The sequence below is a fragment of the Orbicella faveolata genome, unplaced genomic scaffold (assembly GCF_042242905.1).
Source record: "Orbicella faveolata isolate gen_17 unplaced genomic scaffold, um_ofav_v1 contig_2, whole genome shotgun sequence".
Taxonomy (NCBI): domain Eukaryota; kingdom Metazoa; phylum Cnidaria; class Anthozoa; order Scleractinia; family Merulinidae; genus Orbicella; species Orbicella faveolata.
Window position 1 is genome coordinate 26561512 of NW_028301547.1, and position 20989 is coordinate 26582500.

Sequence of the window (20989 nt, forward strand, 5' to 3'; positions counted from 1 at the left end):
CTTACAAGCCATTAATTCGCCTTCGGCTCTTCTTGTTTCTCCCAATATCCCGCGAGCGATCCCTAGGGTGGCCGAGTTGGATCCCTAATTAGAAAGCCCGCTTTTCTAATCTGGCTACAGCTCCCTGCGTTGTGCATTGCGACGAGGCTACTGTGCTCTTAATACAAATTATTACCTGTGAAGTTCAGGAAAAATTCACATAAAAATATTGCACAAAAAACCGTCGTTGGACTTTGTCTCTTGGGCCTAAAGAAACCGCAGTCAAGCGGATCCCTGGGATTGTACTCCCTCGTCTTGTTTTCAGTTGACATGCCCTGGGAGCAAGAAAGTATCCCAAGGGTAACTATATTGTTTTTGTTTCGTGTTGTTAGTGAACAACTTGTTTTGACTAGTTTGTTTGAGGGCGTTACTTCTTGTTTTCAAAAATGTGTACATCTTAGAAGTTCATTTTTGACAAATATATATATATATATATATATATATATATATATATATATATATATATATATATATATATATATATATATATATATATATATATATCTGATGAGTGGGCAACCACGAAACAGGCTTGTAGGGATGAACTTGTAGTTTATTTGTGTTTTTCCTCCCACATTGTATATATATATATATATATATATATATATATATATATATATATATATATATATATATATTCTCTACAGAGAGAGATGAAAGGTATAATTCTTTTTGCAAAGAAGGTATCCATAATTTGTTTCCTTTGAAATAAGGGTCATCTGAAACAAATATCAGATGACTTTTTCTGTTCAGCTTTCTGTTCTTTGTTCTAAAGAAATAACAATTTGTTAAATTAATTATAAAAAATCTCGCTATGCCTGTTATTTCCATTGGTTCTCACGGATTGAGTCGAGTATAAAGTGTTTTCACATGACATTACGGCATCAACACTGGTGTACCAAAACAATGTAACGGCAGCCATGTTGGTGTACCAAACCAGTCCTGTGGGAGTTGAACTCTTTTCTTATGTAAACAATTCCTTTTGTTCCAATAAATTTGCATGGTTGTTGGCCACCTAAGTGAAAACGTTCTATAATAGACGAACTCGGCTAACGTGTTGATATCCTTGCTACTTAATTCAGACCAAGTGATGATTCATTTTGGAGATTACAATTGTGTAATTTAATTGCCGCACACAACTGATTGCATGGGAATATGTACAAATAGAACAATTGCAACCCCTCCAGTGAATCATCGCATGACCTGAATTGGGTGGCAATCCTGACGATGTAAACCGGCACGTTAGCCGAGTCGCTTCATTCAAAGGTTCGCTGCTTTCGGAATTTTCAAGGTACCACAATTTTTTATCACTACTTTCGTAATTTCACGGTAACAAATTTTATTGGTTTGGAAAAAATAGCAAACATACTTAAAACAGTATCTTTATTGCCGTCAACAATAAAATAGTTTACTTCAATTCATGAAAATCTACAATCATTATATATTCCAAAAATATACAAAATAGCTTGACAAAATACTCTGTATCTATTCCAGGAAATCTACAATCAGTACAAAGTCCAATAACATGAAGATCAAAATATATTTTTACTAATATATACAAACAAAAGTTAGAAAAAATAGAAAAAAAGTACATGTCGTTCAAGTTAAATATCAAAATATTGCTTTATAGGTAAAATCACAAATATATCCCTTTTCTCTTCAGCTATGTGCTTAAATACGGACTCTGAAATACCTCATGACAATATTTAACGCGCTACAAATACTACTTCTTATAACAAAGGCTATTTTGGTCAATGATAAATACGAAAATTCGTATAGGGCAGCGGTTGACTACAAAATGATCAGTACAGTCATGCGCGCCGCACCGTTGTTTTTGATCACCTTTTTGACAGCTTGGTAATGGTTTTCGTTTGAGTTGACCAATCAGAATCTTGTAAATACGAGGGAAGACTGTATCCATGGCAACTTTGTAATTCCCGTCAGGGCGTGTCGCTGTGTCGATGCCGCCTCTCTCATTTCTCATATTTTGATTGTTGACATCAAACGGAGCTCATCACAAGGAACCTCAAAAATAAATCAAACAGCTAGCGAATTACCAACATGTACTTCACCTCTCCGTTCTAGAGACAGTCATGTACATTAAAATGAGCCAGTTAAATGCTAAGGAGTTAACTGTACGTACGAACTAGGGTATTTTTACCCACTATGGTACGTTATAGTGGTGTTCTAGTCTCAGAGTACTTAATAACGACATTTCTAGACACTGTTATAAAACGATAATCTACGTCATAACACCTGTCTAATTGAAACAAAGCAAACAACACAATGGAGCAATTAGAATTCGACGTAGTATCGCGCAACCCGCGTTAAGCGCGGGAAACACGCGAAAGCCAAGTGACGACGATTAGTTGCTGCTGCTGATTGGCTAAGAACACTGCATGACTGCTCTGACTAGTTAAAGCCATTGCATAAGTTCTCTTTCATGCCTGGGCACTGTGCTAAGTGTAAATAACTTTGTATTTCTAGCTCTGTCTCTTTCTACAAAGAGAAAATACAAACTGGAACAAAACGTGAAGTTCTGCGATTAACTAAACTCTTCTACACGGTTCTATTCTTCTTCCGCTTCAGTCGAATCAAGCTTTTGTAAAAACTCCTTCAGCTGTTGCATCGCAGAAACAGTTTGATCTGGGAAGTTTTCCTCTTCTAAATTCTTTCCATTTGTTTGCTCAGTTTCCTCTTCCACAAGCTTGGTTTCTTCTAAAAATCGCTTTATCTCTTCGATAGCAAACGATTCTTCAATCTTGGAAGGCAAAGGAGGGGCGCTTTCCTCGGGGTCAGACACGGGAGAAGGCTCATCACCACATTCTGGGTTCTCCGATATGATTGAGAGACCTCGTACTGATTGCTTTTGCTTCCTGTTGATGTTCGGTAAGCTGTAAAGGTCGGAGACGACATCAGGTGGTTTCTCCTTTTCGTCTTCTCCTGTTCGCATCTGTTGGCTTGTCTGTGGATTACCGCCCGGTTCTTGAACCAAAGAATAAATATCTCTAGTGTCTTCTTCAACTTTGGGAGAACTTTCATACAGATCTGCGCTTTCCGCCGTTTCTTGCGCGTTCTCAGGTGTGGTCTTCGGGGGTGAGCTTGTCTCTTTTGCAGATTGAGCCATTTCATAGGTGGGTGGCGCAGATTTCGATGGTGGTCTCGCTCCAACTAGCTCGTACATTGCAGCATCACTTCCATCTTTTGTTGTCCTCGGCAACGTCGAGGTGACGACCCCTGGGGCACCAACCAAACTGTACATTTCTCCCGGGTCTTGAGTGGGTTGCGCTGGAGACTTCACACCACCGGGTGGACCAACAGATGAATACAGATCGTCGGGTAAATCGCCCTCGTCGAAGCTTTGATCAGAACTCATACTTCGAGTTGGCCGGGTCCTGACCTCTTCGTATTGAGAGTCGGTGGAACTTAGCGAACTGCAATCACGCAACAGAGAAACATTTTTATCATTACATGACTGATTGTCTAAACCGTGGATGAAACCAATTTAGTTTAATGTGGTCATCCAAATAAAAGTGTTGTTAAACAATAGTGCCATATGTTACTGGTTATTCTGTTAATAAGGAGGCAGCGTGGCCGAGTGGTTTAGGGCGCTGGTGTTGTAATCCGGAGGTCCCGGGTTCAAGGCCACCACCCTGCCACTAGCGGGATTTGTTTCTCGGTAGTCCCGAGTTCAAATCCTCGGTCCCGCTTTGTAAATAGCCAACTGGTCTGCCTCCTGTCAGTTGGGATTTTTAACTATGTTACGTTTATTTGAAATATTTGTTTCCTTTGTTGCAGTGGCATGCCTGTAAACTAGCCAAGCTTAGTGCTTGTATAGCTAAGTGCATGACCAATATAGATAAGATTTACATTTTTTTAACATTTTTTTCTAAATTTGAACTCTGAGGATGAAACCCAAGTGTGTGACCATTCAAATGAAAGCTACTGAGCACTATTTATTATGTTGTGCGAGGTGGTACTAACCCATAACACTAGATTGTGATCATTCAAGTTATAGAAAGCTATTGACTAATAATATCTGGTTCTACTGAGTACTGTTTGTCATTCAATATTTTCTAACAGTTTCCATTCAGATTATTGATGATGTCTTCAGTCTTTCTTACCTCGCCTCGCTTCTACGCCTCTCAAAGGATTTCAGTTGCATCGCTTGTCTCAACACACTCACCCAGTCTGTGAGTAACTCAGGACTAGGAGCAGACTGAAAAGTCATAAAAAATCCCACCTCAGTATATGTAATTCATCTACACTGAGAACTTTCCTGAAATGTTTTCGGCTTCGAATTATAAAACTGCACGATCCATTTTTTCACTTTCACTACTTTTCGTGACATAAACATCCATTTCCCACTCTCGTCGTGTTCCCATTACAAATCTGGCAGGTTCTAATGTCGTTAACTATTCACTGAACGGCGACAGGAGATCCGAGTGCGCTCGCATTCCCTCTAAAAGGAAAGTTAGTCTAGACTTTTGCCTTAAAAATTACCTACACCTGTCGGCTACATGTAAAACAATTACATTACTCGCCGTCGTTTTCTATGAGGGACAGTCAACTCGCCTAAACTTCGACTGTCTGCCCACAGAGACGCTGGGTTCTTTTGAACTCGACGGCGTCAAGAGGCTTTCTTCGCCTCGTGGGGTCCCTTATCCTCTTCTTGTCTGCTGTAGGCTCACGTACAGAGAGAAATTCTTGGGTTATCTTCGAAAACATTTTAGAGTGAATTATTTAATTTCAAGCTTGGAAGTGATTTAGTCGCCTCATTGTAGAACCAATTTCTAATACCGCGGCTGTGTGGCAAAGAATTGCATGGCAATTTGCACGCGCGCCGCTACACTTTTCCATGGAATAAAACTGTGACCTGCGATTATTGTGGACAGGTACGATGCTTCTGGTGTTTCTGTTTTTTTTTTTTCTTTTTTTTTCCAGATTGCCAAATATCTGACAAAACCTGTTTTAGACTATGGTACAGTTTATTTTCTCGGATCGCAAAGCCTTCTGCAAACCCTCTACTCCCTTTCTCGATAACTGTTTTTTTTTTTTTTTTTCCGCCAGGCGTTCCACTGGAATCTCAAAAACCTGGAATGCACCTTAGCTCACTTTGTCGCAGCTAGGTTCCATACATCTTGGGTGTGCTATTGTGTTCACACAGTTATACCTCTTACTTGTTACCTTACTGTTTATATCAGAACTTAACCATATGAGGAAGTAGCAGATCCCATTAAAATAGTGCTCAATACACATATAGTGTAGAGCTGAGAATATGAGTAATAACGAAGAGGCAAGATTTGCTGTTACTCCGAGTTTCGTGCTTACGCACTCATCAGACAGTATTTAATGATAAGCATTCCTATCAACTAGATATATATACACGGTATTAAACAATAGGCTAATTGCTGGACTAGTTGCATTACAATAAGTGATAGTTATACTGGAAAACAATAGGTGTGAAGACAGAAATTACGGGGACGAGTATAAACTGCGTGGGTGCAGTACAATATAAAGAAAGTGTCAAGCGTTCTTCAAGTAGAATTTGTTCTCGTGCCGGCATTTAGAAATAAGTTCTGATCTTTTGTTTAGTAGATTGTCGTTGCTATGTTTGATAATCATTAGTTTTTCTGTGAGGCAGAGGTCGCATCGTTTGGAAATGTTGTTGTAGGGTCTTGCACGGCTAATAATTGACCATTTGATGTTGAAGTCTTGTTTTTTGTCGTGTAGTTGCCAGATGTATTTAGAAAGCTCGGTGCTGTTGATGTGTTTTCTGTGCTTAAATGTGGATTTGTGCTGCGAGAATCTCTGTTTGAATGTTCCTTCTGTCAGTCCAATGTAGTTCTTGGTTGTGTTGTTAGTTGTAACTTGTGCGTTGTAGATTACACTGGAAGTCAGGCATTTGTTGTCTAGCGGGCATTGGTCTTTTTTGCGGCAGTTGCATTGCTCTCCGGTGATTGCGTTGGCGTTGTTGTCGGCGTTTGTTATTTTCATGTTGTGTTTGTTGATTACTGTTTTCATGTTGTCCATGCAGCTGTAGCTGCATGGACAACATGAAAACAGTAATCAACAAACACAACATGAAAATAACAAACGCCGACAACAACGCCAACGCAATCACCGGAGAGCAATGCAACTGCCGCAAAAAAGACCAATGCCCGCTAGACAACAAATGCCTGACTTCCAGTGTAATCTACAACGCACAAGTTACAACTAACAACACAACCAAGAACTACATTGGACTGACAGAAGGAACATTCAAACAGAGATTCTCGCAGCACAAATCCACATTTAAGCACAGAAAACACATCAACAGCACCGAGCTTTCTAAATACATCTGGCAACTACACGACAAAAAACAAGACTTCAACATCAAATGGTCAATTATTAGCCGTGCAAGACCCTACAACAACATTTCCAAACGATGCGACCTCTGCCTCACAGAAAAACTAATGATTATCAAACATAGCAACGACAATCTACTAAACAAAAGATCAGAACTTATTTCTAAATGCCGGCACGAGAACAAATTCTACTTGAAGAACGCTTGACACTTTCTTTATATTGTACTGCACCCACGCAGTTTATACTCGTCCCCGTAATTTCTGTCTTCACACCTATTGTTTTCCAGTATAACTATCAGAACTTACAAATGTGTACGTCCTATTCTTGGTAAGAATCTGGAAGCCATTGTTCACCATTTTCACGGGATTAACTGCCTTGACCTTGGAAAAGTAAAAACATAGAAAGACCAGGATATTCTTAGTAAATAAGCCTAACTCACTAATTAAGCTCGATTTTATATTTATGACAACTACGATTGCATAATAAAATGCTAATTCTCTTTACTAAACCCCTTAAATTTCTCTCGATTTCAGTTCTAAGAATTTGGTGGTATGTAAACAATGGCCTCTATGTAACACGAAAATATGTTCGGATATTTGTCTGCGGGCATTATCTGTTCCGAGAAGCGAACAGTTTCTCGAGAACGTAGCTCGAGGAAAACTGTGAGCTTCGAGCAACAGATAATGTTCAAGGACAAATATCCGAACATATTTTTGCGCCAAATGGAGGCTATTATGTTTATATCCTTCAGATATTTTTCGCAACACTCGCAGTTTTGAAAAATGGTGAATATCACTCCGATATTCCCAGTTTTAGCTGGGGCATAATCAATCACGTGACGTGTTTAGACCAATGGCGCGCGAGCGGAAATATTTGATGGATTATAAATCAATGTAACATTCACACATTGACGTTTGTCTTGATTCTCATAAGTTGGCGGCTTATTTAATGCAGGTATTGTAAAGAAAAAAGATCTTCCGCGCTCTTGAGAAGCAAAAAAGAAGTATATGCCCTCTTTTACAACGCCCAAACAAAATGCACATCACAAAATGGTCCCGCGGGAAACCCGGGTTCAATCGCTTATTCGGCTTTACCTGTAGATTTACAGGGCTTCACGCAGCCTACAGGAAGGGAAAATGTAATGAACGGTAATGGTACATTTGTCGGTTTGAATGAAATCACAGCCGCAACTAGCGGGACCATCCCTTGATAAGCAGAACAAGGTATCCTCCTTCAAAAGTCTCCACACGATCACAGAGGTTTTGCAACGACTTTAAAAAAAGCTTGTGCCGCTTTGGTCTTGCGTTTTAAGTTCTGTTATTGGTTACTAATGTAACCAATTATAAGTTGGGCCACTAGACGCTTTCCGCACTCGACACCAGTTACGAGGCGTTACTATACATAGCAGAGCGCCCTCTGAACTGTTTTGTGTTATATCTAACAATTAACAGTTAGACTGATACCATGAGCCCGAGTTGTCTATGTAGGAGAAAACGGTTATGGTTTATTTATTCTCGACTGAACTTGTTCCGATTATAGCAGAGCTCATAAGGAACCCTCGCGCTCATTTGGGCACTGTAGGTTCCCTACGCTGCGCTCTTGCGTGCCCAAGGCCAAAGGCGCACAAGTGGAGCCCCATGCCTACGAAAATTTCGTTGTCAAGTGATTGTCCGTTCGGCGTATGTACGTACGTATCCGTGCGCTATTCACACTACGCGTTCGCGAGCTGAACTTAATTGTACCAGGAGCCATACCTAAAATAATGAGAGAGTAGTGTAGCTAGCTAGGGGCCTGAACATGGTACCATCAACTAAATTCAGAGTTCACTTGAAGGGCTAAATAAATTAGCGTGCTGCACCGCTTCTAGGTTAGGTTAAATCTATATATTAGCGTAGTTAACATAATTCACCTCGCTAAAATTGATAGTTCCAAGATAATTCTCTTCCTGCAAAGAAGAAACAAACAGCGTAAGATTACGGATTCTTTTTTCAAGGTCTGATTCTCAGAACTCTTTCTAGAGTGAAGATCGAGGTTATATTATGCTCTCACCGTTTTCTCAGCTGCTTTAAAATATGTTAAATCCTGTCCGTCTAGGGTGAACCATCTTTTCCTAAAGCCCTATAACAATAATAAGAAAGCTCTAAACAACCGATCGATCTTTTCGGTTGATTGAAAATCTAAGTGTAATTAAATTGGTCAGATCGTTCAAAGAGGGTCTATCAAACCGCCATATTTTGTTCCTTCGAAACCGCAGACCACTTTAGCTCTCTCCTAAAAACCGAAACCGCCCTACTAGTAGGACGATCCTCATCATAGCCGATCTTTAACAGTAAGTAACAAATTCTTTACGTTATGTTAGCTTAATGAGCGTGTATCGATCTCCTCACAAAGACCACAAGATCTCGACAACAGATCACATTGACTTCTAGACATAAATGCAATCTCTTGTTAAGGGAAAAGCTTCAAGCAAGATAAAGTTGCCGCTCAGAGCTCTGAGCTTCTTAACTCTGTTTGAATGACCGCCACAAAAACTCGCAAAAACTCAAAATGATATGATTTCCCGCAACCGTGCGAATAGAGAGCATGACGTTACGTCATATGGCAAACGGCAAAAATGAAACATCAGTTGCCGTCTGTCTTCAGCTGTCTATACAGTAGAGTGAAAATATTTGTATTTGCGGTGAATAGGAGACATCTATCTATTTTTGTGTGATGATTTAGTTAGGATTAGAAGAAAAGAACACAAATTCAGAGGTAATAGAGAGATTAAGCATGACGTTTACGGCAAACAGCAAACGGCAAAAATGAAACTTTTGCCGTCTCTCTTCAGCTGTGTGTACAGTAGAGTGAAGTTATTTGTATTTGCAATGAATGGTAGGAGACGTTATTCCATGTTTGTGTGCTTTATTTACGGTTAGAAGAAAAGAACTCAAAATCAGAAGTTGCTTTTGCCGTTTGCCGTTAACGTCATGCTTAACCTCTCCAATCTTTGCCGTTTGCCGTCTGCTATAAACGTCATGCTTAAACTCTCTAAATTCTCCGTAAACCACCAGATAAATGTGAATGTACCCGCAAACCGGCACCCAAAATTTACTTACACCGCCAAACCGCCAGAGTATAATAGACCCTCTTAAAAACGTGTAAAGATCGAAGCGCTACAGGTAAGGTTATAAAACTCTATTTTAGCTTTTCAAAGGAAAAACAGAGATAGTTTTCAGAGTTGTCGATGATATCCATGCAAACTCCTAAATACCTCCATACAGACTCTCATATGGCACGCTTTGGTTACCTGGATTCTTTGCTATAAGAGCTGACTTGAATTTGCATAATTTTTCAATTCACACTAACTTTACCAGTTCGTAGAGCGTACGTGAAAAATACAGTGCTGCAAAACGGTCGAACATTTCAAATTTCATTTGAATGGTTACATTATTCAGAGGACTTGTTTCAAATCTTGTATTCCAAATTCATAGACAACGTAATATTAGATTTATAAAACCATTGTGGATCGATTTGTCTGTTTAAACAATGAGGAAGTCTTCTGGTCATGCTGAGCAATTTGAAAGAAAAGATGTTTTATACAATTCCAGGTGATTATCATGGGCAGCCAGGCAGCATCCACACTGCTTCACAAATGTCACCACTTGAGGGTACTTTACTGTCTTAGTTAAAAACTACATGTATGAAATAGCATCAGAGAACAAAATGTGTCATTTTAATTTATAAATCTTTGTTGAAGTATTCTTAAAAAACTCCCGGGGGGTGGTCCAAGAGAAATTGAGTGGGGGTGTGCGGCCCGCTTCCCAAAACCCTTACCCTATTTATGACCTGACCAAAAATTTGATACCCTATTTATGACCCGATCCTAAATCAATTACCCTGTTTCAGACCTGCCTTATACTTAGTTGCCGAGTTCAGACTGATTTTAAAGGCATCATGAAGGGCTTTTGTTCATCGATCTTATCGATATCATGACGATGAAAAAGTAGCTTTTTCTAAAAAACATACCCAATTCAAGACTAGAGTGCGAAAACCATGCCCTATTTATGGCCAAAATGGCTAAAATCGATACCTATTTATGACCAAAAGGCTGAAAAACCATACCCGTTAGGACCACACATAGCTATATGGTCCATATAGGGGACTACCCCTGGGATTCTGGAGTCCCCCCCCCCCGGCCAAGAATTAGCCTTAAGGCAGGGGATTGCTGGCCAGAGAAGTGGGAAATATGTACACATCACTGAAGGGGAGGTGGGTAGGTAAAAAAACTGGATACAACAGCATCTGCAAAACTTGTGAGGCCCCCTGTAGACTTCTGGTGGGGGGAGATGTGTTGGTGTCATGGTTAGTGTGCTAGTTGACTCCAGATTGAGCGATCCAGGTTTGAGCCCTGGTTGGGAGCATCATGTTGTGTTCTTAGGTAAGACACTTGACTCTCACAGTACCTATTCACCACCCAGGTGTATAAATGGGTACTGGTGAACTTGATGCTGGGGATTAACCCTGCAATGGACCAACATGCCATCCAGGGGGGAGTAGAATACTCCTGGTTGTTTCATGCTACAGAAACCAGGATAAGTTCTGGACTGATGGGCCACTAACACAATGGCTAGTATGCAGACTTTACCTTTACTACCTCTGGGGGATACTCCCACATATAACCTGTATGGGAATGAATTGAGCAAGACACTACACTCTCACAATGTCTCTCTCCACCCAGGTCTATAAATGGGTACTGGCAAACTTGATGCTGGGGGTATAATAACCCTGTGATGGAGGCCAGCACAAAACGTGGAGCCCTCAGTCTGGACCCCCTACTGGACCCCTACTGGACCCCTTCTGGACCCCCTTCTGGAACCCCATTTGGACCCCCATCTGAACCCCCATCTGGACTCCCATCTGGAACCCCTATTTTTCCTTCCAGAAAATATGGGCTCCTGATTTAAATAATTAAACTTAGAACATAACACAATGAAGTGTATTTAATCAGTGAGCAAGATGTGAAGAAATTAGTGAATTCATGTAGCGTTGTGTCTAGAATAATATAATGGTTGCAGCCACACTATGAGAGTTAACTGGGTTATTTCTAATTGATCAATTATGATTAACTGGGTTACTGAAAAATCGTGAGTAGCCCCTATTTTCGGCAGTTCATTGAACTTAAACCAGGTTAACAGTTACCATGGAAATTACTTGAAGAACAATAGTTTTTTAACTGAGTTAGGTCAACTTTAAACTTCCTTTCTGCTTGGTGCAACCCAGGTTAGTGGTCTCTTATTAGTGCCGTGCAGTGGCTTTTTCGTGAAATGTGTCAGTCATCACAGTCTGTATGTGAGATGTTGTTTACTGTGGTGCAAACAAGTGCATAATCTTGTACTGAACATAGCAAGTGGTAACAACAGTTTGAAACAGTTGTATTACTGGAGCGGATTTCTAGTTTTTTCTTATATGTGTCGGCTATACCATATCAGTCAAATTTGCAAGGAACCTTCACACTCGAACCATGGCAGCTCTCACTCAGAACAGGAAGCACTCATTCACCTTAGAAGGAGAAATTTCAATCGACCTTCACAAAGAACACAAGAGTACGTCAAAGGGAAGTGGCAGTTCATTAATTGCAAGAAATGCAGACGAATGAATGAATTCGTGAACAATTTTAAATGAAGTGCATTTTCCAAACATATTACAGCTGTGGACAGAGAACGTTTCACAGTTTCTAGATGTCATAATTCACGCTTCTCTATTGATGAAGATGCTCTGAAGCAAGTGTTTCTTTTTGTCATAAATGAAAGATTATGCAAAGTTCTTAGTGAAAAGACTTGCTGTTCATTTTCGGAGATGCTGTCTATAAAAGCCTGGCTATAAAAGTCATGCATGGTAGGATTCCAGTCAAATCCAAGGACCATTCATTCGACGGCAGTGGAGTACACTGACGTCCACACAAAATCAACACCATGTTTGAAAGAACTCACAAAAAAAAAAACATTCAAAAGAACTGCCTTGGAAATTCATGTATAGTGCACATGAGAAGGAATAGAGACTGCCTTTGCCATGAATGTAAAGAAACTGAAGGACACGAAAACAAAGAAAAAGAATCAAGAAAATAAAAGACTGTAGTAATGTTCTCAAAGTCTGTCGTTTTGTTGGTTTATCCACATCATGACATCAATTGAGTTCACCCACTTCACAACCTATTTCAATGCAGCCACTCATAAAATATAACCCTGTTGTTTCATCATAGCTAACCTTTAACTGAGTTAAGTTATTTGAGAATTTTAACCAGGTTTCTAAAAAATAAACTCAGTTAACTGTGGCTGCAGCCATCATATTATTCACAACGCTGCGTGAATTCATCATTTCTTCACATTTTGCCCACTGATTAAATAGAGCCTGTATTTTTGGAAAGAAAAAAATAGGGGGTCCAGAAGGGGGTCTGGTGAAGGGGCTCCAAAAGGGATCCAGATGGGGGTCCAGAAGGGGGTCCAAATAAGGGGTCCAGACAGGGTTCAGAAGGGGGTCCAGAAGGGGGTCCAGAAGGGGTCCAGATGGGTCCAAAAGGAGGTCCAGTAGGGGGTCCAGATTGAGGGGTCCATGTTTCATACCGACCCACGTGATGGACTAGCAGTAGCATCCCCGCTGGAAGGAGTTAAGAAATTAACTCCTGGTCGCTTCAATTACTACAGAGACTGCGACAAGCTCTGGCCTGATGGGCCACTTGGCTCGCATACAGACTTTCAAATGCAAAATATATCACGTTCTTGATGTGCATTAAAATAAAATAAGCAGCTAAATGAAAGGGGGACATTGGGGTTTGTGGTATTGCAGTATTGGACAATTTTTCTTCCAGAATTTCAGTAATTTTAATCTTGAACTGCAGTATTGCGGTATTCTCCCAACCTGCGGGATGCGGTCTTTTCACAATTTGGACAGTATTAGAAATTATATCTTCCATAAGACCTCAAACGTTTCATGATCCGTTTCAGTGTCTGATTAGACATTCCCAATGAAACTTTGCTCTCATGGTAACAGAAAACTGCAATTCCTTGTGTTGCAATCAGAGGAGGGTATCAGTTATTTTTTGTTAATTATTAGCCACGCCAAGTCACGTCAATGGATGTCACTTAATTACTTTGATTAAGCTGTCTAAATCGAAAATTAACTCCATTAACAAATTCTTAATTGTTATTTCCCTGTTATTTTGCTCTAAATTTAACATACAGAGTATCCATAGGCATACGAGCTGGGGAGGCCAGGGGGGCTGCAGCCCTCCATTTGTGGAAATTGGGTGATTCCAGAAAATATCCATACCCTACCATGGGCAGCATGAACATTTTAACCCCACCTTGCCTATGGAAATTCCAAAATGCTCAATCCCCCATGCCCTCCGAATTCCAGAATCGTAAACCCCTCCTCTCCCCTTCCCTCCACTCTGGAATTTCTGATTTTTTTGGACCCTTTGGAATCCCTCTTTGACTGCCTAAAACTTCCACAAAACGGGAAAAGTATGCTTTTTCTCCCTCCAAGAAAATTCTGCTCACAATTTTTGGTCAAGCAAACAAGCAACTCACGTTTGTTAACATTTGATAAAGTACACCATAGCTATCCCCTGGAGGGGGGGGGGGGCACTGCCATATATTGGCTATATAGGTATGTGCCGCTGTGAAGGGTATGGTTTTCAAGCAGTTTACTCTAGGATAGGGTATATAAATCAGAGCGTTTGGGTCTAGAATTGGGTATCATTTTTCACAAAACTGACTGGTTGGTTGAAGATTTTATCTAGAGTAAGGAAACCAGAAATTGCCACTCAAAAATATAGAAAAATAAAATCGGCAAGTTTAAATTTACACAAATCAGCCTCAACAGTGTCAATAGATGGGGGGATTTGGGGAGTTTACTCTAGTATAGGTTAGCAAAATTCAGCTGAACTAGCTCTGGTATAGGCTAAGGGTTCCAGGGTCACAGCGGCACATCCCCACCCGGAAATTTCCAAAGTACCCCCCCTGGGAGCGTTCCCTTCTAAGTGTTATCTGTAAGTTGCTTACCACCAAATAAAACTTTTTATTTTCTGTTCATTAGCTTCATATTTTCAGGAGAGTAGATCATATTGATTACCAGTGGAAGACAAAAGCAAAATTCACTACAGTATGTGTCATCACCCGCCATATTGAAAATTGCATTCATTGAGTAACTGCTGACCACTAGTAATTCAGCCTACAAATCTGTCAGGTGTTCCATTTAGAAATGGCAGACTGGTGCAAGTTTTTCTCACACAACAAGATCATCGATTGACAAATTTAGATTGGAAAGAAACACAGACTTGTTTTATATTTTATTAATCTATCGACTAATTCATCAACTTTAAGGCCTCTTCAATCTGGAACTCACCACGCAACCCATCTGCTCACTTTTCTACGTCATCGCTAACACCTGCCTGATTTATTTTTATCCTGCTTCCTCGGTTTTTTTTTTTAAATTGTGCTTTACTATGATTTGCAAAGTGGAAAAGTTATCAGATCAGCATTTTCAAGCAAAGCTTTTCCCATCTTTCCATTCTGGAAATTCAGGGTTGACTACCCCCACCCCCAGGTGTTTGGAATTCCAAACTACGTTACCCCCCGCCATGTCTTCAGAATTCCAGTCCAAGTAACCCCCCCCCCCCCCCCTCTCCCTCTGAATTCCAAGATGCCACCCATGGTAATTTGGTATGGATATTTTCTGGAATCACCCATTATGAGATTTTTCAGGCAAAACGCTAATGATTAGGGCAACAACACTTGAGAGAGAACATTACAAAATAATGCTGTTGGTGTGATTTCCAAAACTCGTAAATAAAGTTTCTGCAGTTAGTTAGTTTTTTAGAACTTTTTCTTTTAATAAGTTTTAGATTTTCTTAGATTGAGACAGTTCATAGAGGTCATAGCCCCTCACCCCCCATCCCCCATCCCCCATCCCCCACAAAGCACGAAAGTGCCCCTACACCTATGAAAGTACCTATACGTAGTAGTTTCGGTATGACACCAAAGTTATTACTCGGTATTGAAGTAATGGGGTATTTAATAATATAATTTATAATTTATAGTTCTAATAATTTGGCGATTTCGTTGCGAAGTTGCAGTGTTTGCCGATTTTTTTCTGCGGTATAGCTGTGTTCAGAACCCACCAATGTCCTCTGTAAATGACCATAATCTGCAGAACGTCGATCAAGCGGAAGTTAACAAGGTGCATGGTAACGTTGACGTTCCTGACATAAAACGATGTTTTCGGTTGGTCTTAATTAAGTTACCATTTAATCCATAAGAGACCACAAAGTTAAGTGATCAAGGGAAGGACTAGAAAAACAAAATTTAAATATGATCGCCTCAATGCGCGTTTCAGTCGAGTGCTTCATCAAAGTATTGCTTCAGCGAACTTTTCAAATATGCTTTCTCAAGATACCATTTACAGCATATCAAGGCTATATTAGAACTCAAGCCGTTCCCGATCAACAGTTTAGAATCAAACATCACACACAAATTATCTTCCAGAGAGATTTTCAGAGCGTGATAGTCAGATCAACAACCTTGATCCGAGCTCCTGCTGATCTTTCGATCGACAATCCACGCGACATTGTAGCTAATTGTTGTTCGTTCGATTCTTCTCGGAGACGGAGATCAAAGATGTAGCAGCGTGGATTCATTTGATGTGTTCTCCTTTACAATACGAAAAACATTTGGGGTGACATGAGATGGCAGATCAATGCATCTTAATATGTTATTAAACTTCCAAACGTCAAAACACCCACCTCGAAGAACCTCTTGCCATGCTTGTCGAGAACTCCTTCGAAGTGAAGTCGCGTTTCTCCCGTGTTGGACATAATTTTAACCGCTTTTGTCGTCCACGTCTACGTCACTTCGAATTTGGATGTTGCTGCAATCAAATTACTTGCATCTTTTTCCAAAACTTCTCATGTAGACTTCTTGACCCGGAACTACTTGTGCACTTGCGTGCTTACTGGCATAATTTACAAGTCTTTTATTTCCGGAGTATTCCGAAGTATTACGAAAATTCACGACAATCACCGAACCGACGTGGCGGAGAAAACAGGCGACGGAGGATGCGCACTTCACTTGTTCTAAACAGTCACAAAGAAAAAGAGGAGGGAAAATTTAGTCGTTGGAATGGGAGGTTCGGACAGTAAACTAAATTTTAGGAAGGCCGTCGTTCAACTGACGACAAAAAAGACGGTGAGGGAAATTATGACAATGTATTTTTTTCATTTTTATGGGATGCCTCTCGAATTTCTTCGCATAAGGCAATCAATGGCTGCGGTCAATCCAACTGATAACCAACTCAACGAAAATAACAAACTAGACTACATCGATCCTTTTCAGGCTGTAGAAGCTACAGATGACACTTTCTGGGATCAGTTTTGGTCCGAATCGGCGGCGAATATCAGCGACGTGTTCACTTTGATTCCTGCTTCGGAAATCAGGTCACTACGAGACGAGAATCCTTCAAATTTGGCGACGCTTTGCTACAAGGTGAGTAGCATTTTCGACTATGTCTTGCCATGTTAAATAAAGTCGTTGTTGGCTAGTAGTTCCTTTACTTGATTTCCCTTTAATTGAAATCCCTGGTTATTGTTTTTGTCACGAACTACAATACAACAGTATGTGAAGCCAAATGTCGTTATCATGTGTGTATTTGACGCAAGCGAAAACTTGCATGGCTTGCATAATGTTTTCGTTATTTATTGTCACAACATGAATAGTCCTGTTCCATCCTTTGGATATGCTCATGTAAGATCAATCATAAAAGCAAAAAAAAAAAAAAATGACTTCACCGACGGACCAAGCGAGTATTTACATGACAATATAGTTTTTCGAAATCCGCTGGAAATGTTTACATTTCGACGGGGATCTTTCACGTATAAATAATTACTTCAGCTGACGTACATCGTAATTGTTGGATAAATAAACGGACTATAAGTGCTATTACCGTAATTATTCAAAAAAGACCCGTGCCATTACATTTTGCCGATAATTTTTAGTGGTCGTAAACTTATCCCGGGGTGAATATTTTAAATGATCTTTTGAGTGTGCTGATAAATTATTCACAAGGAAGAATTTTATGTTAAAAAGTTCTCATTTACTTTTCTAGATTTCAGTATGAATGGAAATGAATCTGAAGCCTAAATTCTTTAATTGATGGGGTTTTAAATTTATGGGTAGTTTATTTCTTATCATTGTCATCATCGTCATTATCCCTTTTCATGCCAATACTGTACATTTAGGTGCATAAGGCTTCATACTGGCTGGCCACGATCTTCTGTTTAAAACTTAATGAATAAACAATTTCTAGATATTTAGTAGAGTTTTCGGCATTCCAATCACTTCATGAGGCTTTTCTGATTTGACAACTTTAAATTTGGCATCTGCATGATTTCGGTCTATTACGTTGATGAACAGCTCTTTCACTGCTGTTTGAACTAGGGGACATAGTTTACATGTACCTGAAGTATATAGAGGATATTACACAGTGGCAAGAAGATATGAATTTTATGTTTGAGTGGCAAGAGCATGAGATATTGTTCTGAAGATTGCCGAAGATTTCCGAAGATTACCGAAGATTGCCAAAGACTTTCTAGGAAGACCTGAAGATATTTCGATGATATACCAACAGATTTAAGTACAACGTAAGAGACAAACTTGATATCAGTGAAATCATCGATATCTTCACTAGACTAAGTGAGGATATGGAAAATACACCACTCGAGTCCTGGATGTGGTTTTGTATGAATTTTACGAGTGTTGTATTTGTATAGGTAATCATACGGTTTTGAGTTCAATTTGGAATTAATTTGCATGAGTGAGTTTTTCAAAAAGCTGAAATTGCACGAGCCGCTTCAGCGAGTGTAATTTCAGCTTTTTGAAAAACTCACAAGTGCAAATTAACTCCAAATTGAACGAGAAAAACCGTATGATTACTTATTAATAATATAAACATGGAAAAATTTGCATGGAGGAAGTGCCGGAAGGTCTTTCTTGAAACCATTTTTTCTCATTTGAGAAAACTTTTTTCAAAGTTTCAGCACAAAATTTTTGTCATCATTTTACGTGATATTATTTTCTTAGAAAAGTTCCTATTGTCTTTCAGTCAATCATGCACTGATTTTTGCACTGTGTTACACTTGAACTGCACTGCTCTTAGCCAATCAGAATCGAGTAATTTTTTCATGTGTATTAATGTCCAGTGAAACACTCATATTTATATAATACATGTAGATATAGTTGGTAGCAGCCCAAAGACATTATTACATTTATCATTATACATTGTATATATGCATTATAACATACATTATATGTAAATTTAGTACTTGAATGTTTGTGTGGCATCTTTGTTCATCAGAATGGCATATTTTTGTTTCCTGTAGTGTGTTGAGAAGCTTCAGAATGCCACTCTGACTGGATGTTCAGGCCCTAATGAACAACTTTCTGGTATGTTTTTTTCCTGGTATCCCTGATAAAGAGAAAAAACCTTGGAAAAACTTTGAGGATTTTTCATAGATCCTGAAAGAATCTTATACATGTAGAAAGATCGTAAAAGATGACGAGGATCTTTTAAAGATCTTCAAAAGGACCTTTTAATTAAGATCTTGAAGGATTTGCTGAAGACTTAGAATATATTTTTTGCCAGGTATATTGCAAAATCCTGGAGTTGGTTGGGATCTTTGCAAGAATCTAAAGGAACTTGCATTACATGTATGTCGAGCAACTTTCATTTTGAGATGATGAAGATTCTTAAAAGGGCATTAAGAAGATCTTCAAAACAACAAATTTAAAACATAGTCTTTAAACTACATGTAACTGGCTAACTGATTAGAACTCACAATCACAGTAACCAAAATATCATTGCAAGTTTATGTTCCTGTTATTTGTATACATCTACTTAACAAATCGAATGTGGTGTGACTCACTCGGCTACGCCTCATGAGTCCACAACATTTTGACCACTGTGATGACGCATACTCGTTGTCAAAAAGAGTACAGACCATGCTAAACCACATTCCATTTGTTTTTTATCACAGTATCAAAGATAACAAAAGAAATCTTTGTCAAGATTTGTTGACAATTGAAAACACTGACTTGGACTTGAAAGTGTACGTGCTGCACTATGCAAATGAGCTACTTGTACTCGTCAGACAGCAAAATATCTGTTAGTATGTTTTTGTATTTTGTTGTTTGCAGTTTTGAACTGTGTTCGGCTGTTGACTCGGTTTGTGCCGTACATATTTGAGGATCCTGATTGGAGAGGATTCTTTTGGTCCACAGTTCCAGGACAAGAAGTAAGCAATATTTATTATCCTTCTTTCATTAGCTGTTACAGGTGCATGTACAATGTCTGTACATTGAAATTTTAGGTTAAGGTCTCATTTCAGGGTAAAACCAAATACATTGCAGTGAAGCCCTGTCATTGAAAGTGGATTTTCACTGCCACATTGTTTTGCACTCATTAGTACAGTAGTTGTAAATTTTAATGGTTTGACTTGTAAGTGAATACAATAAAATTGTGAAGATGTATGGCTGAACAAGTATGGTTTGTGCTTGTGAATTGAAATAGTTGAACCATGCATGTCAATGAGACATAGGAGAAGAGGTGCTGAGAGTATAATTCTTAAAATTTGGTTTGATAGATAACTGGCCATGGCTTTTTTAATGGCTGTTTGGATCCAATGCAAAAATGTAATTTCACTTTATTTTTATATTTTGTTCATATTTAGTTACTTGACTAACAAATTTGTTTTGTTTGTTACAGGAGGAAAATTTCCATCTTGGAGATGAAGAGGTGAGGCTTGAAATTTTTGGATCTGAAATTTATTTTGAATTATTGATTAATTTCTTGGGAAATGTATTTTAACTTACATGTAGTAGTGAAATTGAATTTCAGACTTTTTTTTTTCTGAAATATCATTACCAAACAAAAATTGATAATTAACATTTTTACAGTATAGGGCAATTCCACCTTACAGCATGTGTAGTCAGAAGGCAAAGCATATACCACCTGATATACAATCATGCATGTACAACTTAGTAGGTTGTTTATGTAGGTACATAACAATTTGTTCCTTTTTACAGGCTGCAGAAGCAAGGCCTCCTCTTGCACAAACACTGCTCAGTTCACTTGCAGTAAGTACATAAAGTGAAACCTTTTGCTTCTACATTGCTGGTATCTGAGACGTGCTAGATTGTATAATGTGCGTTTATTATATCTCTCAGTTACTACGTGTGCTGTGATTGGTAAATTTAGCGGGCGTTATTCTACTGTATGACCCGCTAAAATTTAAAGCTATTTTTGTTGCCAAAATGTTTAATTGAAGTCATGATTTATCACAAAGTCTTCTTAACTTTTATAGCAAGTACAAGTTTAAAACGTTCTTTTACTTTAAATTGTGTATTAAAATGTGCCAGCGACTTAACAACAATTCCACGTTGCCTAGTTTTGCCTTGACATGCGTCAAAAATTTGAATCTGTTTGGCGTAAATAAAAATTGTTGCCAAACCCATCAGACACACAGTAGAGATCTAATGAATATCTTACTAACTGCATCTTCTTGGTCCGTACT

At 39.1% G+C, this 20989-nt stretch overlaps 2 protein-coding genes across 2 annotated transcripts in view; one reads left to right on the forward strand and one right to left on the reverse strand.

Annotated features, from left to right (window-relative positions):
• Positions 1-1405: 1405 nt before the first annotated feature.
• LOC110049868 (uncharacterized) lies at positions 1406-16398 on the reverse strand. The gene is made up of 6 exons (XM_089290561.1): positions 16169-16398; positions 8437-8505; positions 8297-8332; positions 6693-6767; positions 4164-4258; positions 1406-3473 (listed from the first exon to the last, which is right to left on the reverse strand). Exons 1-6 carry the CDS (start codon positions 16238-16240, stop codon positions 2609-2611), a joined length of 1212 nt encoding a protein of 403 aa, XP_089146687.1. The 5' UTR covers positions 16241-16398; the 3' UTR covers positions 1406-2608.
• A 58-nt stretch (positions 16399-16456) lies between these two features.
• LOC110049829 (protein HID1-like) overlaps positions 16457-20989 on the forward strand; it is a 17246-nt gene continuing 12713 nt past the window's right edge. The window contains exons 1-6 of the mRNA XM_089290560.1: positions 16457-16610; positions 16758-16907; positions 18800-18863; positions 19614-19711; positions 20182-20211; positions 20502-20552. Of these exons, the coding sequence (XP_089146686.1) occupies positions 16545-16610; positions 16758-16907; positions 18800-18863; positions 19614-19711; positions 20182-20211; positions 20502-20552 (459 nt within the window). The 5' untranslated portion in view covers positions 16457-16544. The remainder of the gene's footprint in view (positions 16611-16757; positions 16908-18799; positions 18864-19613; positions 19712-20181; positions 20212-20501; positions 20553-20989) is intronic.

Excerpts from the sequence above, each read along its gene's own strand:
- LOC110049868 (XM_089290561.1), bottom strand. The coding sequence starts at position 16,240 with ATGTCCAACACGGGAGAAACGCGACTTCACTTCGAAGGAGTTCTCGAC. Across the intron at positions 8,333-8,436 it reads TTAAAGCAGCTGAGAAAACG|GAAGAGAATTATCTTGGAAC; the intron begins GTGAGAGCATAA and ends TCTTCTTTGCAG. Across the intron at positions 4,259-6,692 it reads AGAATAGGACGTACACATTT|TCTGCTCCTAGTCCTGAGTT; the intron begins GTAAGTTCTGAT and ends ATGACTTTTCAG.